Raw genomic sequence first — 15,324 nt, forward strand, 5'->3', positions numbered from 1 at the left:
AGATATGCGTGAGCAGGGGGTGGGAGGAATTTTGTGTCTTGAGGATGCTGGAAAAAAGGAAAAATTTGCCTTTAAATCACATATTCTCCCTCCAGAAATTTTCCAGTGTCATCAGTTGCAGGCTTGGGTAATGCAACCTTCATATTTTCGGAAGACTTTGTTTTAGATATTGGCACTAAAAACTGATCTGACGGCCCCAGCCTTTATTGTTTTAAGGAATCTGTTGGCTAATGCTTTCATATCATTATGGAATTACTGGTCATGTAATGGGGATGAGCAAAGTAAGGAATGCTTGTGGCTTGCTTTGGGGTAGCCCTCATTCAGATTTTGTTTTTCTGAGATCAAAACTCTTGGATTATTTGCATCAGGACTAATGTTTGAATCACTAAGATTCAGAATTGGTAGCTGAATTCAGTAAATTATTTCATGTTAGCTACCTGTGTCTCAATTGCAGAAGATGAGAAAAGGAAAGAATAGCATGTTTGGGAAGAAATGCCATTTGTTAGAGTTCAGTGTTGGACAACCCCTAATCAAAAAGTGTTTGTGATTCAGAGTCCACTCTGGGAAATGCTCTCCTAGCTGAGGAGAAAGTTCACCAGAGTATCCCAGACTGTTTTGTCTGAAGTGCTCCTTGCCAGGTGAATGTTGCCAAGTGTATGCCCATCTCTCCTTTAGAGCAGCCTTGGGTTTGCAAATTGCACTCACTCCTCCTTGCATGCCCTGGGTCTCTCCTCCCACATGCACTTAGTCCCCACCATTTTTCACTGCTCCCAAAGAAGCGCACCTCACAACCCAGAAAGTGTTGAAGTTGAAAAATGGTTCCAGATTCATTCCATCCTCAAGTTATATGAAGTTTGTAATATGTGGACTGGGCAAGACTAAAAATTAAGAGGAGATTAGATGCTGATAACAGCCTGCTGACAGTGCTAATATTACATTTCAGTTAAAAAAAAAGCATCAATTCATAGAGTCTTAACTGTTCATCAACCTGAATATATTTATCTGATTTTTATAGAGCTCCTTGACTGCTTTCACTCCTTGCCTCTTCAGGTCTTAATTAGCAAAGAGGTTTGTGTTGAAGTGTTGGTGATCCGAATCAGCAAGACCTTATTAAATGCAACATGTCACAGCTAGAACAAGACATAGGGAAGTGCTAAAGGGCAAAGGTGCTTCCCACAAAACCCGAGAGCAGCTTTATGATTATATTTATGATCCTGTGAGCTAATTAAGTTCCTGCATAAATAAACCGCAGTGAGAACAGCAAGAAAAATCTGATAGGAACAAAATCTCTTATTTGCTGCACTTCCAACATACTTTGTTCCTCTTTATTTTGACAGCAAAGCAAAGGATTAGATTCATACACGTTTTTCTGCCTCAAGAAAAAGAAGCTGTCTTAATAACACTGGACTAGATTTATAAGCCAATTGGGCATGCATGTGTGAGCAGGGTCTAGCGGAACAAGACTCCAAGGCAGGACTCTTTAGAGAGACAGGCACAGGACAGCAGAGAAAATTTGCCATATCCAGCATCTCTCCAGCTTTATAGGAGTCTCAGATAAAGTTTTTCTAACTTTTGGTGTGCATAGTTGCCCAAATGCAGCTTGCAGTGGATTATTAGCTGTGCTTTTCTGGCAAGCCCAAGCCAGCTTCAGCTTCAAAAATTTAAAGGAAAAAAAAAAAGACTCATTTAACACAGTATAAACCAGGCAAATAATGCACTATGAGAAGAGTCAAAGATCTGATGATACTGCTGTGTTATTTTTCCTCCTTCTGTGATTCATTTTTTCTTTTTCAAGGGAGGACTTCTAGATCATATCTTCTGGCCTATCCTTTGGCCTCTGTCAGAATTTGTATCTTCACATGCACTGTTTTCCTCAGAAGTAGTTCTTATCCTCTGAACCAAACCAGATTCTTCAGTATACTCCTTTTCCTTTTTCTGTTCCCACACAACAGCTTTGGCCCCCAAAGTTCTACCTTCCCACGACCCCTATGCTGACTGTGCGTGTGCATTGTGCCCTTTCTATAATCCCCTCCTCTCTTGTTCGCCTCCTGCCCTACTCTCATTTCCATTTCCTCCACCATATTTCATTCTGCATCATATCCTCTTTGCTGTCCATTCCTTGAGGAGGACATTGGCACATGGGATGGCCAGGGAGGGCAGAAGAGCACTAAGTGGTACCCTTCATTTAGATTTTGTTTTTCCCTCTGTTTCATGACATCTCCCGCTTGGGAGCACTTGGGAATTCGAGTGAGAAACTCAGCAAAAGTGCAGCTGAGCAGCTGCTAATCTTGTGCGTTACTGCCCTGTTCCTCTAGTCACAGAGTTTTTACTCAGTGGGAAGAGGAATAAGAATTGCTCGTCATGGGAATAGCTCCATGCTGAACTTGTTGCATAGGAGAAGCAGCCTCCTTCCTTCCCTCTGTCATATAGATGAGAGAAAACCTCTGCATGCAGTTCAAGTGAACAGTGAAATGGGGGTTATTTATTATTGGAATTTCCTTTCCAGGAAGGTCAGCTGAGTTCCCTTCCCTTTTGCATTTCCTTAACAAGTCTAACCAAGAGGTGGTTAAACAACTAGATTAAGCACTCAGCCAGGTCCTGGCAAGTTTGCTGCTTTTGGGTCCTCTGCAATAGACACACAGAAGTTTGGTGCTTTCCATCTTTTTTACCTACTGTGGAGTTGTATGAAGAACTGGTCTTAAGAAAAGATCTTTGCGTCTGATTTATTTGTTACTCCATTACTGCCCATAAAATAGCCTTTGGCGCACAAAATGACATCTGAGAGATACCATTTCCTCTGAATTCAAATTTAGATTTTACTAGAAATTATTCAGACAGAAATGTAACTTAAGAAAAAAGTGGTTGAAGAGATGATCTTTCTATTTTTACCTTGCACTTTTTCCCATAAGATGAAAAGGTGCAAATGTCTTTGAGCGTTCTTATGGCTGTGTCTTGTGAAGAGAAATATTATACACATAGCTCAGTTTATTTTAATACCCGAGTTGGTATCATGCTGAGGCCCTTGAGTAACTCAGGCATCTATCGCTATGGCAGGTGTGTAGCTGGGTCCCTCCAGCACGCTCATGCTGTACTTCATCCACGCAGAGTGCCTGTGGGAGCTGGTCAGCCCCGCAACAGCGGAGCCGGGGGAGCTCAGGCAACGAAAGTGGCCCCAGGAGCCGTCCACTCTGGAGGGGCAAGTCACACGAATGCCGCCACAGCTATCAGACCAGTTGTTCCTATCACTGCGCCTCAGACTCATCCCCAGCTCCAGGCAGCCTCTCCGCAGCTGAATAACTGCTTGAGGTATTCGGCTCAACAGCCAGCCAGCCAGACACGCAATGCAATGCAGATGGGTATGTATGAATGCCTGCTGATGCTTCTCGCTGTACGGTTGCAGGGATTGATGTTGTATCCCTGGAGCACAAGCCTTGGAATCTGCCAGTCCCCGTAGCTTGCTTTCACCAGCCTCTAGTTTTAGTCACAGCTCAGTCAATGTGGAAAAGAATATGTTTTATTTGCTTGTAATATTTATGGGCTTCTATTGATCTCTGGGAACCACATTGTGTTTATCAGATTGCTCTGTTGCTACAGCTGAAATAGATTATAGTGTTTACAAATATTTATACAACTTATCTGAGCAAAAGCAAGCACCCTGCATACTAAGGAGATTAACAGTTCTGAGTCCAATTGGCTTGCTGACGGAAAAAACCTGTTCTTATCACAGAGCAAGTAATGCGTGATTTAAAATTAAGATGCATTTCATTGGGCTTTGGGGCTGAAAGGTATTTATTAGGCAGAACAGGACCCAATGTTAGTGATAAAGCAAGAGATCTGAAAAATACCGCCACCTTTCTGAAATGAGAATAAGAGCTTCTTGCACCAGGGGCCCTCTGTTCTTTCTAGGTTTCCTTTTGATGCAGAGCACAATTTTCTAGTGTACAATTTATGCCCCTTTCCCTGATGTTAAACAGCTCTCATGTCAAATAAAGTAAAAGTAAATCCTGTTGCGGAACTTTATAGCAAAATTTAAAACATTTTGTTTCTGACATTTTATGGGAACACGAGCCGTTGTGTTTACAAAGACAGATCACTAAGGATTGTGACTGTTGAAAACTAAGGTCCTAGAAACAAAACAGAGCAGATACGAAAGAGAAATATACTGCAATGTGAGTCATAGATTCATACCTATGGAAGCCAGAAGGGACCATTACGACCATCTAATCTCACCTCCTTGGCAGTGCAGGCCAAAGGAGAAAAATGTAGTCAAATACACATGAATCTGAATCTTGAACAGTACCAACTCCTCTGCTCAACACACTGTGGCATGTCTTTACCTGGCGTTCATGTCAAACTGGAAGTCATCTAGTTATCCTCTTTTTGTCTAGTTTAGAGGGCTACTGCTTTCCCTTTGGCTTACACACTTTGAAAAGCCTTTCTGCTCATATGGTGCAAGGGCAGGAACGTCCACTCTTGGGACAAGGTGCATGAAGCGTGGGAGAGTAGTGCTAGGTCTGCCCCTGAGCCATATGGCTCGCATTAGAGCCTCAGGAGCTCCTGTGCACCCCCGTTCTGGCAGCTCAGTCTGCCCTTGGTTCAAAGGACCTATTTAGGCAGCTTTTTGTGTCTCCTGTCCCCTCACCACTAGAAGGATGTATTCCCCTGAGGCTGAGATGAAGGGTTATTTTTACCCCATGCACCTTGAATACCCCAGACCTTCCCTCTGTGGTGCTGCTGTGTTACAGCTCCAGCTTCTTCCTAGATCTAAGACTGCTCCTCCAGGTCACTCAATCCAGGGAGTCAGCAGGCCCAGTAAGCCGCACACTGCAGAGCTGCTCTGAAACCTCATAAGTGGGGGAGTTCCCAAGCCATTCCAGAAGTGTTCATGAGAATATTTTTAAAACTAAATAAACCTTCATGAAAGTAAATAAAGGAAAACTTTAAGAATTACCAGTATTTCTCTTCATAATGGACGTCCTAACTGGTATCTTGTGGGTAGCAGCCCTTCAAAAAAGGTCTCTTTAGTCCTGTGGGACAGAGCAACTCAGACCCACTTCTTGAAAAGCTTTACAAGAGAAGCAGGCTGACACAATATTCAAATCACGTTTCTGTTGTCTTGCAATATACATGAGTAACAAATCAAATTTGCACAAGGCCACTAATGTAGGAGTACACCCAAAATGAAATACGAGTGGTGTAGAACAAAAATAGCCTTCAGTGAGCATTGCTAATTAATAGCATGTTTCATGCAGCACAGTCCAGATCCAGAGATACCAGAGCAAAGGCATACATTGCAACAGTAAGCAGATGAAATTACAGAATAAAATGTGAGAACTCTGCTCACAGTTGATTTTTCCCAGTCCATTTATTTTGCTGTTTCTCATGCTCTCAGTTTCCATCATGTCTAGAAACAGAGGACTGTATGAAAGAAGTAATGTACCTACCTAATATGATTATCAAATCAGTCTTCTGCAGCCAGGTACCTGCAATGAAATTCCATTGTAGTGCTTTTCTTCTAGATTTAGGAAAGCCATTCCTCTCTACAACCTTGACCCTGTAAGCTTAACCAGCCCAGAAGATTAGATTTCTGGCAGCAGGAGTGGTTCATTACATAGGTTCAAAGCAGAAAAAATCAGAAGGAGCGAATCACATCAAGACAACCAGTGGTGCTCTGTTTGCTCTCTGGAAATGAATTACACTTTTCAATATATGTTCTTGGTAATTCAGGGAAGGGAAATGGTCAATAATAATAATGACAGTCTTGAAGGGTCCATAGTAACAACTTCTGGGCCTGTCCACATCCTACAGGCTAAAATCACTGCAAGTTCAAGACTGGTTAATGATAGCTTGGTTGATTTGTTATGAACAACATTAATAAAAAGAGATGCTGTCAAATCAGGAAGTAACTGTGAAGACCATCATGTAAGCAATGGAGATACTTATCTGAGCATCACTGGCCCATCTGATTGAATATCCCTTGGCATAATATGTCACAAGGCTAGGGGATTCCTGACACCAAGAATGCTCAGCTGGTATACTAAGTATGGTAAATGGCACGCCTTATATTTTTAACTTCTAGTAGTGAGTGTTAACCATAAAAATAGAAAACTGTGGTTTGAGTTGTTCTAGCATTGTTGTTTAGTTATAGCTTGAGCAGTTACTTTTGGTACTACATAAAAATGTACGCTGCTGATAAGGTTGTAAGAAAACCGCAGCTAGAGCAGGTTGAGAATTTTCCAGGGAAATGCTTCTTGCCCCAAGGAAAACTGATTGTTTTAATCAAAACTTTTTGGTCAGGAATGGATGTAGTTCAACCAGACTTCAGCCAGGAAGCTGCCCTGGCTCAGGCTGCAATGAGAAAGAGAAGGAAAGGCAAAGAGAACAGGCAGCTACCCAGAGCTGTCCTCTGCAGAGAACAGGCAGATCCCGTGTTTTCTGTATCCCAGGTGAATGCCCCAACCGCTAGAATAGGGGCTATTGTGGAACGGGTAAGCAGGCTGCGCTCAGAAAAAATCTTCAAAGGTTCCAATTTTGCACTGATGCAGAACTAAACCAGATTACGAAACCTTGAAATTAATTGTGAAATGGGAATTTTCCAGCCAGCCCTACTATTGAATTGTGTGAACGAGTGAATGTAGACTCGGCTTCTGGTCTATACATACTTGAAATAGAATTGTATGGAGGTTATGCCTAAGCAATCAGCTAACTTGGAGGTCAGAGAAAACAACGTTGGAGAAGCAGACCTGGAGCTCTGTCACGCGTTTTGACAGAAGGCACGCAAGAGGCTTCTGAGTCCCCGGAGAGCAGACCTCGACAGTGCGTTTTGGTTACCGTTAAACAGATGAGTGCTAATTCCTGGTTCCCAGCGATTAAAAGCAGGGTTTGCTCATCTGGGGAAGGAAGACTAAAAGGCTCAGCGTAGTCCTTTGGGGACCTTGCTGGCAGAGACCAGGCTGATCTCAGAAATACTCCAGTGAATTTATGCTTAATTTCTCTTGCGCAACACAGCGATTTGCTGACGGTCATTTTTGTTAAGACCAAAATAAGGGAGCTTTCTTTGTAATCGCATTTTACAAGGTCGGTTTGGATCGTGTCAGCTAACCCTGTGGGTTCGCTGTTGTGTTGCTGCAGGAAAAAAAAAATTAGCAGGAAGTGGGCAGCAGCGTTACGAGGGGATCTCGGAGGGTCGGAAAACACGGCGGGCCGCGGGCCTTAACGCGCCCTTTCTTCTGCTTTGCTTTTCCCCCCGCAGCTCACCCGGCGGCGCAGGCCCCGGAGCGCCCCACCGCCACCGTCTCGCCCCTGCGCGCCCCCGGCTCGCCCTCCCGCCTGCCGCCCGCCGCCGTCCGGCCTCACGCCGCCGCCGCCGCCTCCCCCCAGCACAGCCACCAGCTCCCCGCGGCGGCGCCGGGGCTGCCGCCGGCCCGGCCCCTCATCCCGCTGACCTCCGCCGCCGCCGCCATCACCCCTCCCAACGTCAGCGCCGCTCACCTCAACGGCGAGGCGGGCGGCGGCGCCCTGGGCGGCCCCGCGGCGCCCGGCCCCGCCGCCAAGGCGGAGGAGAGGAAGAACGAGAAGGTAAGGGGCGCCCCAGGGGAGGCTTCTCACACTTTTCCCTTTTTTTTCCTCCTTTATTTTTTTCCTCCCAGTGGACGGAAATTCACGACAGTAGCGCAGAAGGACATTATAGTGGGGTCGGAGGCTTCAAAACCATCATCCGCCAAGTTGCGTGGAAGAAGTCAGGTGGGGTACGAGCCTCGGGGCCTGTGACAGAAGCATAGTGAAAAAATAAGACATGTAATCGGTGGGAGCTGTTTAACCCCTTTGTAAACATCTTGGTTTCTTTCAGGAAATTTCATCGCAGTGGTTCAGTGAAATAGGGGGAAGTGCATTAAATACGACTCCTTGCAATACGTGGTCAACACGTTGCAGCTTCAGGCTGTTAGGAGTCACCGCCGGGTCCGGTACCTTCGACACCTTGCTAAGGAAAGCCAGCATCGCGGGCTGCGCTGAGCGCTCGGCGTGAAACGCTGATCCTTAGTAAACATTTTGCTCTCGACAGAAGTTTACACTGTGCAAACAGTTTCTGTATATCAGTGCTGAGAGCTGTCTCCGTGCAGCAGACGCTGCCGATGAAACTGCTCGTTGGAAGCAAATCCCGAGTTTGTATCTGAACAGCAAGAAGCGATGCGAGGGCCTGGTTTCTCTTTGGGCTTGCAGAAATTCCTTTCCGTAACTTCCCCGAGCTTTTCCATGGTGACAGACACATATGGGGTAAACATTTACTCTGTACACACTAATGTTAAGGTTGGAGATCTCTCGAGTGCGCCGAGGGAAACTGGTACATACCGCCTGCGGTCAGGGTCGTGGATGACTCCTCATTTCACAGGATGAGGAGTGTGAGTTTGAAAAATCTCTTCCTTAATCCTGTCTTGAAATTTCTCCAAGTGTCTTTCAGCAAACGGGAGAAGGGTATAGAACTTCTGCTCTGGATCTGAAAATTAAGTATTTGTTTCCAAAGAATTAATTCCAAGTGTATAGCAAGCACTTTGTGGTGTGTGACCAGTACAGTACCTTCTACTTTTGCGAGCCAAAGAAAGTGTATGGTTATTTGGCAGACAGTGGTAAATCTATGTATTACCTCAGAAACATCTTCTTCTTCCAGGCTTTGTAGAGTGGCATATTTAATACTTCCTAAAACTATATGTCCATATATTTTAATTCACGTGGGATTACACATACAGATCTCTCAGGCAAAATTATACTGAGTTCCTTCTTAAGGTACTAGGTAAGCTTTCCCAAGCTGTTATGGCTTTAAGTTACAGAATTTGGATGCAGGGAAGTGAAATTCACAACTTTCTGAGCTCCATGGATAATGAGGAGAAGCAAATAATCTATTACAGCAACACAAAGAGCATTGCCAAGGACTGGTACAATACCTTGGAATGAGGAGAGAGAAGGGACAATTAAAATTGTCATCTCTGATCAGACAGAGTGGTGCATGACTGTCCCCTGCTTTGAGCAATAGGTTCCTGAATCTACCCATATCGTATTTTGCTTTCATTTGAGAAAGATCTGACTTAATGATGCTTCCTTTCTTATTAGAAGTAGCGACTGATGTTTGGCCAGTTTAAGCTGTGCTCCTGTTCTTTGCCTAATCCAGATCAAAGCCAAATGATCTTTGAAGCCATTGATATCTTGGATAGTGCCAGACTGAAAACCATATAACTGTTAAAAAAGAATCTGAGAGTCAGACTGGAGCCGTATTGAGAACCATACTTGATATTTCCAAAGTGGAGGCTAGTTAGGCAGGTTCTTTGGTAAATGGAGAATTGTTATTACACTCAAAAGGAAGGTCTGTGGAGAGAGGCAGTATCTCCTATTAGTACAGCTGTTAGGAAATAAAAAGATAAACTTGAGGGGCGAAAAGCACAAGCAGCGATAGAGCTAGCAAGCTGCCAGGTAGGCGAAGATCAGAAGCCATTTATCTGAATTCGGTTTCATTATATTAATCAGTCAGGTACTTTGAAACAAATGAAGCAGAGGGGATGTTAAAAAGAGGAGTGTCTACTGAACACAGGATGAAAGAAATACGGAGGTAGTTATCTCCTGAAAAGAGATTAACAATTATTATTTGAGGTAAATTGTAATGTGCCCTAAAACTAACATCTTTGTTAGAATCAGTGATTTTTGTTATCCAGTCATATTATGGGTTTTAATCCCCAGCCCTGTCTTTCAAGGTATTTTGTGTGATTTCCTTGAGGATAAGGGCTGAGCAATCAGTAGGAGAGTGACTGTTTTGTGAAACATCTTCTTGTTAATAACTTACTTTTTCTGCATCCTGATGGTCAGTGTGAGTTCACTGTGATACTGAGGGTGCATGGGACACAGGAGGTCATTTGCATTCTGCAGTGAACAAGCTGAGGATCTATTGGTTTTCATGGTTCTTTTATAGAAAATGTTTGTTGTGAGGGCTATGGAGATAAATTGCAGTTTTTGCATGCATCACTCTGATGTGGTCAGACATACTGGTCTTTGGGAAGTTTTCCTCAGATGAAGATGTTCAGAGGAAGTTTAGCAGGGCTGATTGGCTACTGACAGGCTAGGCCAGGAGATAGTGAGAAAAGGTATTTTAAAATATGATTCTTTACTAATTTATGTTTTATGATTTCCTATCTAGATTCCATTCAAGGGTACAAAATGTGACATCAAGGGGCAGTTGTTGTAGTGAGACTGTGTGTGTCCTATAGGTAGCTTGTTCCAAGATGGGATCACTTTCCCCTTGGGAACAGCTCTATTGAGTGTATTGATGAGGTAGTCATTGTTAATGCTTTCCTCTGCAAAAATGTCTTAGATGTCAATGATATATCAGAAGGTTTTTTGGTGTGCAACAGATACACACAGGCACATTCCAAGACTTCTCTAAACTGAAGGGACTCTGGTTATGATTTTTACTCTTGTTTCACTGTGGTTTAAATATGGCAGAATGGTTTAAATGTGGCAGAAATAATCCCAAGAGTTGTGGTTTTCAGCTCAGTCAGAATAGTTTGCTTGCTCATCTTCTACTGAAATAGCAGATAAATCCTTATGTCTGATTTTTGCCATCTCTAGTTCTCTAACTTATTTTGTGAAAGTCTTGATCAGAACTTCTAAACTGGCAAATAAACCTTGGCACCTACATTCATATTTTCATTCACCCTAATAAAAGGCTCTGACCGTCAAATTCCCACTGATTTAATCTGGAGACATCAGAAGCCACAATTTGACCTCCAGGCCAGTTTTCACTTGTCTGTGAACCTGCCCCAGGAGGATCCTATCTGCACCTGGGCTTTTGCTCAGCTTCTCAGCTCCTTGACCAGTCTCTTACTCGGTTAGGGAATAGTTTCAAAGTTGTTCTCCATTGCCAGCTGCTGGTTGTAGTTGATGAGAGACTGAGCGATGCATAGTGCTTAAGTCCACTGTGCAACAGTGCTTGAAAAGTGCTCAGGCAGCTGAGCAGGCTTAGAAGTAGAGTACTTGAAAATCAAAGCTGTTGCAGTGCTATAGTAACTCAGTCCAAAGCAGCAGGAAAGGCAGCTCACGCAGAGACAGAGCAGACACTGCAGGAATAACAAGCTGGGGACAGACTGAAAAAAAGAAAGCATGGGAGAAGTCAAAGAAGTAACATGATAAGGGCAGCATAGGAGGGATGTGGGCATTAGTGGCTGCCAGGAAGTACAGCAGGAGACAGTAGAGAAAGCATCGCAGTGGGAAGGGTTCGGATGAAGGGTGCTATATAAAGCTTGCAGAAAGGGAATGTGAAAGAGGAAAGCTGGAATGGAGGTGCTGACATTTAGCTAAAGAAAGAGGTTGAACAGAACAAGGTGTAAAGTTTACCCAAATATTTCCTATTTTAAGACAAATTTTCTTCTTTTCCATCAAGGAATTTTCCTTTCTCAGAAGGAAAATAATAATGCCTCCATAAGTCACTCCCCAAGGTTTGTTCAGGTGTGTTCCTAAAACATCACAGAGACAGGAGGGAGTTAGGACAGAGAGCAAATAGGGAACACCATTTTGTTTAAGAGTGGGGATAGTTTCAGGTCAGGGGGGTCTCTGAGCTATAGCTTCTTCATTTGCTAATATTATCTCCATGTGTAATCATCTGAAACTCAGAGTATACAATCCCTGTCCTTGAATCTTCTGAACATCTGAAAGAACAGGATAGGTAGCTCAGCAGTGGAATGGAAGCAAAACCCTGTGGTTATTGGGGCTTTTTTAAATGGGGACTCTACTTTTCAATCATGATGAGCACTACTCAAGTTCAACTGGTAGATTACAGCTGAGAGCGTGTAATTATGGTGTGACTACTATTTTGACCCCAGTCAATTTTTTTCTATCATAGTTTCTGCTGTACATAATCTGGGCTGGTGCTTAATACCTCTGATAGAACCACTTGTTTGAATGAATTAATGCATTTCTCATTAAATGTGCTCCTCATTACGTTAATCAAATCAAGCAAATCACACTGGGTGGTTTGACCACTGTAATTAAACTTTCTTTAAAATCCACTCATTTGGCTTTTGATGAGAATTTTGATTAAACTCCTCCAAAATGTCTGGCACAATTTCTGCTAAAGAAAAAGAAATGAGATTGCTCTGGTGAGCAACCCACTAATTCATCACTGAGGTATACCAGCTCTTTTCTGTTATACATAGCCAGATCATATAGAAAGATTTGAAAATCAGCAACATAAAATTATATGTTTTTTATGAGTGTACTGAGAAAAAAAATCTGTTTGTAGCTTTAAAACTGGTAACTGTAATCCTGGAATTTGTAGAGGAGCTAGACAAACAGCTCACAACAAATGGGAAAATATATTGTGTTTAGTGTTTACTGATGTTAAGATTAGAACAGTCACATCTTCAGAAAAGGACTTTGAACATGCACTAACAGCTTTGCGTGTGCAGACTGAATCAGTAAAGATCTATCTGTTCTTTGTTCTCACCAAAATTACTCAGTTTCCCAAATATTGGTCATTCTGCTCAAAATAGCTTCATTCTTCCAATGATATAGTGTGTTTGGCATGATCCTGGTGTAAGGACTACATTACAAAATAAAACAAGCCAATGCCTGTTCTCTGGCCCTGCAAGCAAATGTCACTGTGTAACTCGTATCCACACATCTATGCTTTCTTCTCCACCCAAAAGAGGGTGATGCATCCAGACTGCCTAGCAGGAACATTCTTGATACACTGTGTGGCCCAAATTATCCTCAGAGAGCGCTAGCTGACATGGGCCAAAACCACAATGAATAATGAATGTAGACAAGTGTTTGTTCCTAAATCCTGCCTTTTTAAATTTATGTACCATGATAGAAATGACCAGGAGAAAACTTCCCTTCCACCACTCCACTTTTCTGCCAGTGCCTTTCTCTGCCTTCCTCTGTTTTGCAGCCCATGCCAGGTCCCTCCAGGCCATGTCCCTCACCATAGACCTTGCCCGCTCAGCAGGCCAGCCTGGCTTTACATAGGGTTGGAGACTAGATCAAAATCCCTTTGAAAATTTAGCTGTGTGAATTATGAGATGCTCTTTGGCTTGATTTTAATTAAAACTATCTATTTAAGCTAGCAGTTGGTAGAAGTGAAACCTCCTTAAGGACCTTATTTTGCAAGATAGTGCACCTTCAATTTTCATTTACTAAGTTTTAACCTTTCTATTGCAACTTTTTCTCATATTAACTTGTCCCTCAGTGAAAAGGGTTTGTTATCATTTCATATCTACTAAAGAAATTGAATTCTTTATCCAGAAAATGGAAGATCATTCTCAAAAGTGAAGTGCTGAGTACTTGTAAGGACTGGATAGATACGAAATGACATGACAAAAATACAGGTCACCATGGGGAAAAAAAAAAAGAAGCTAAGGACAGAGTTGATGGAAGTAGAAGATTTTTCAGATGCAAAGTCAATATGACAAACCCTGAAGTTTTGGGAAGAGGAATTCCATCTTCCTAGTAGATATGAAATGATTTAATATTTTTCATATTGCGGTCAGTTCACCTAAGACAGGCTCCTAAGTTGCAAGGGTATGAAATGAAATAATAACAACTGACTGACTAAATGAAAGCAGAGCAAGAAATAAAAATAAACATACTGCACAAGAGCAGAAGAGCTTGGTTTGCATTCTTAGACTAACTGTATCAAAATGGAGATAGCCTTAAGAGGAAGTAACATTGAGATAATAATATAAAGATTTGCAAAAGGTAAAGAATAAATTCTGTGAAGGTAATTTGTTCAGATACTCTGTAGGATTTCTGAGTTGATCCTGCAGCCACCAACACCAACATTTCACAAATCATTATCAGAGCCAGGTTTGACTTTTCTGTTTAATTTGTATTCCAGTTTGTTCTTCACTAAAAATTCTTTAATTTGGAATATTTCAGTCCTGTTCTCCAAAGAATTCTGCGCAGAATGCATACTGTTAATCCATTTCCTTTCAACAGAAGAGGGAGGGCTGTGTTCTGCACAAATGATCCACTGCTTCCCATGCTCCAGAAGGCAAATCTTGGCTCTGTGACCAGCAAGTGATTCACCAGAAACTTGGCCAGAGAGTAGAAACCTCTTTTTCTGGTCATGTGAGTTCAGGCCACAAAGTTCTGTTTTAGGGCAGAGAATTTGTGCTTCAAATCTCTCCATCACCTTCTCCTTCATTGTTAGAGTTCAATTTGAAAGGACAAAAACCTGGCAACTCACTGATGAATATTTTAAGGCTGGCAAATAACCTAGCCAAAAGCATGAGCCCCAGCTGTCAAAACATAGAAAACTTCAGCTTTACAATAAAACAGATTTCTGTTAGTTCTGACTGGCTAGGATTCTTTTGCTTAGATCAAGGGCAATAAGCCATTGATCAAAATTTCTTTTTCTTCTTCGCATTTTTGATGTTAGGAAATGCTTTCAAACTCCCCACAGATATTTCAAGCATTGACTTTGCTGCCAAGCAGTCTCTGAAAGCTCTTCCTCTTCACTCTCCTCTCCTCCCTCCTCTGCGTATCTGCCTCATAATGCTATCAGAGGGTTTCTGAAAAGTCCACAATGGATTTCTCTAACACCGTTTCGAGTGGTTCTGTGCTATCTTCTGTGGCCATAATGGGAGGCAGATCCATGGGAAGCATGGATGGAGAGTGCTTTAGCTTCAAGATGAAACTCAGTAACTATCTCCTGACTGGAAACGAAGCTGTTTGGATGCCAAGACACAGCGTTCTGCTGACACCTGTAGAGACCTAATTTTTTAATGCATAAGACCCATGGGTATTTATTAAGTTCTTAGCTCTGGAGGGAAAAAATACAACTGACAAAAGAAAGAGCACGCACGGGAGCGCTGGAAGCAGAAGGCTATCAGCATATGTGTGTGTGTGCCTGTGGTTGTATATGGGGCGTGTGAGCACTATAGTGCAGGCATTGCTATGGCATTCGGTGAAAAATCCGAGTGCGGAGGATGCTCCGGAGCCTGCCGTTCCCTTGGAGCAGGACCACAGAGGGGCCTGCCACTGCCCCATACCCCTGGAGAGGACGATGTGTTGCATGATTTCTTTCCAGCAGAAAAATATAGTAAAAAGCTGGAGGCCTTGAAAACAACACAGCCCTGAAAACCACATGTAATGTGTCATTGTTGGTGGTGTTTTGCCCCCCCCCCCCCCCCCCCGGACTCGTGTTCTTTGTGCCTAGGACTCATTTGCTTTACTTAATGGATTTCCAACTGTAAACTCACAAGCCAGCAAATCTTAAACAGCCATGAGGCAACACAGATTATTCACTGAGATACAAGTATCTCAAGTGCCAATACAGTTGCT

The 15,324-nt window shown here is 42.9% G+C and overlaps 1 protein-coding gene across 3 annotated transcripts in view; it reads left to right on the forward strand.

Annotated features, from left to right (window-relative positions):
• The window catches only part of SH3RF3 (SH3 domain containing ring finger 3), a 259,022-nt gene that overhangs the window by 214,810 nt on the left and 28,888 nt on the right, over positions 1 to 15,324 (forward strand). For all 3 annotated transcript variants that reach the window (XR_009961390.1, XM_062601657.1, XM_062601658.1), the window contains 2 exons: positions 3,106 to 3,356; positions 7,253 to 7,578. Coding sequence is in view for 2 of the 3 variants with exons in the window: in XM_062601657.1 (XP_062457641.1) it covers positions 3,106 to 3,356; positions 7,253 to 7,578 (577 nt within the window). In the remaining variant the exon portion in view is untranslated. The remainder of the gene's footprint in view (positions 1 to 3,105; positions 3,357 to 7,252; positions 7,579 to 15,324) is intronic.

Source organism: Rhea pennata, chromosome 1, assembly GCF_028389875.1.
Source record: "Rhea pennata isolate bPtePen1 chromosome 1, bPtePen1.pri, whole genome shotgun sequence".
Lineage (NCBI taxonomy): Eukaryota > Metazoa > Chordata > Aves > Rheiformes > Rheidae > Rhea > Rhea pennata.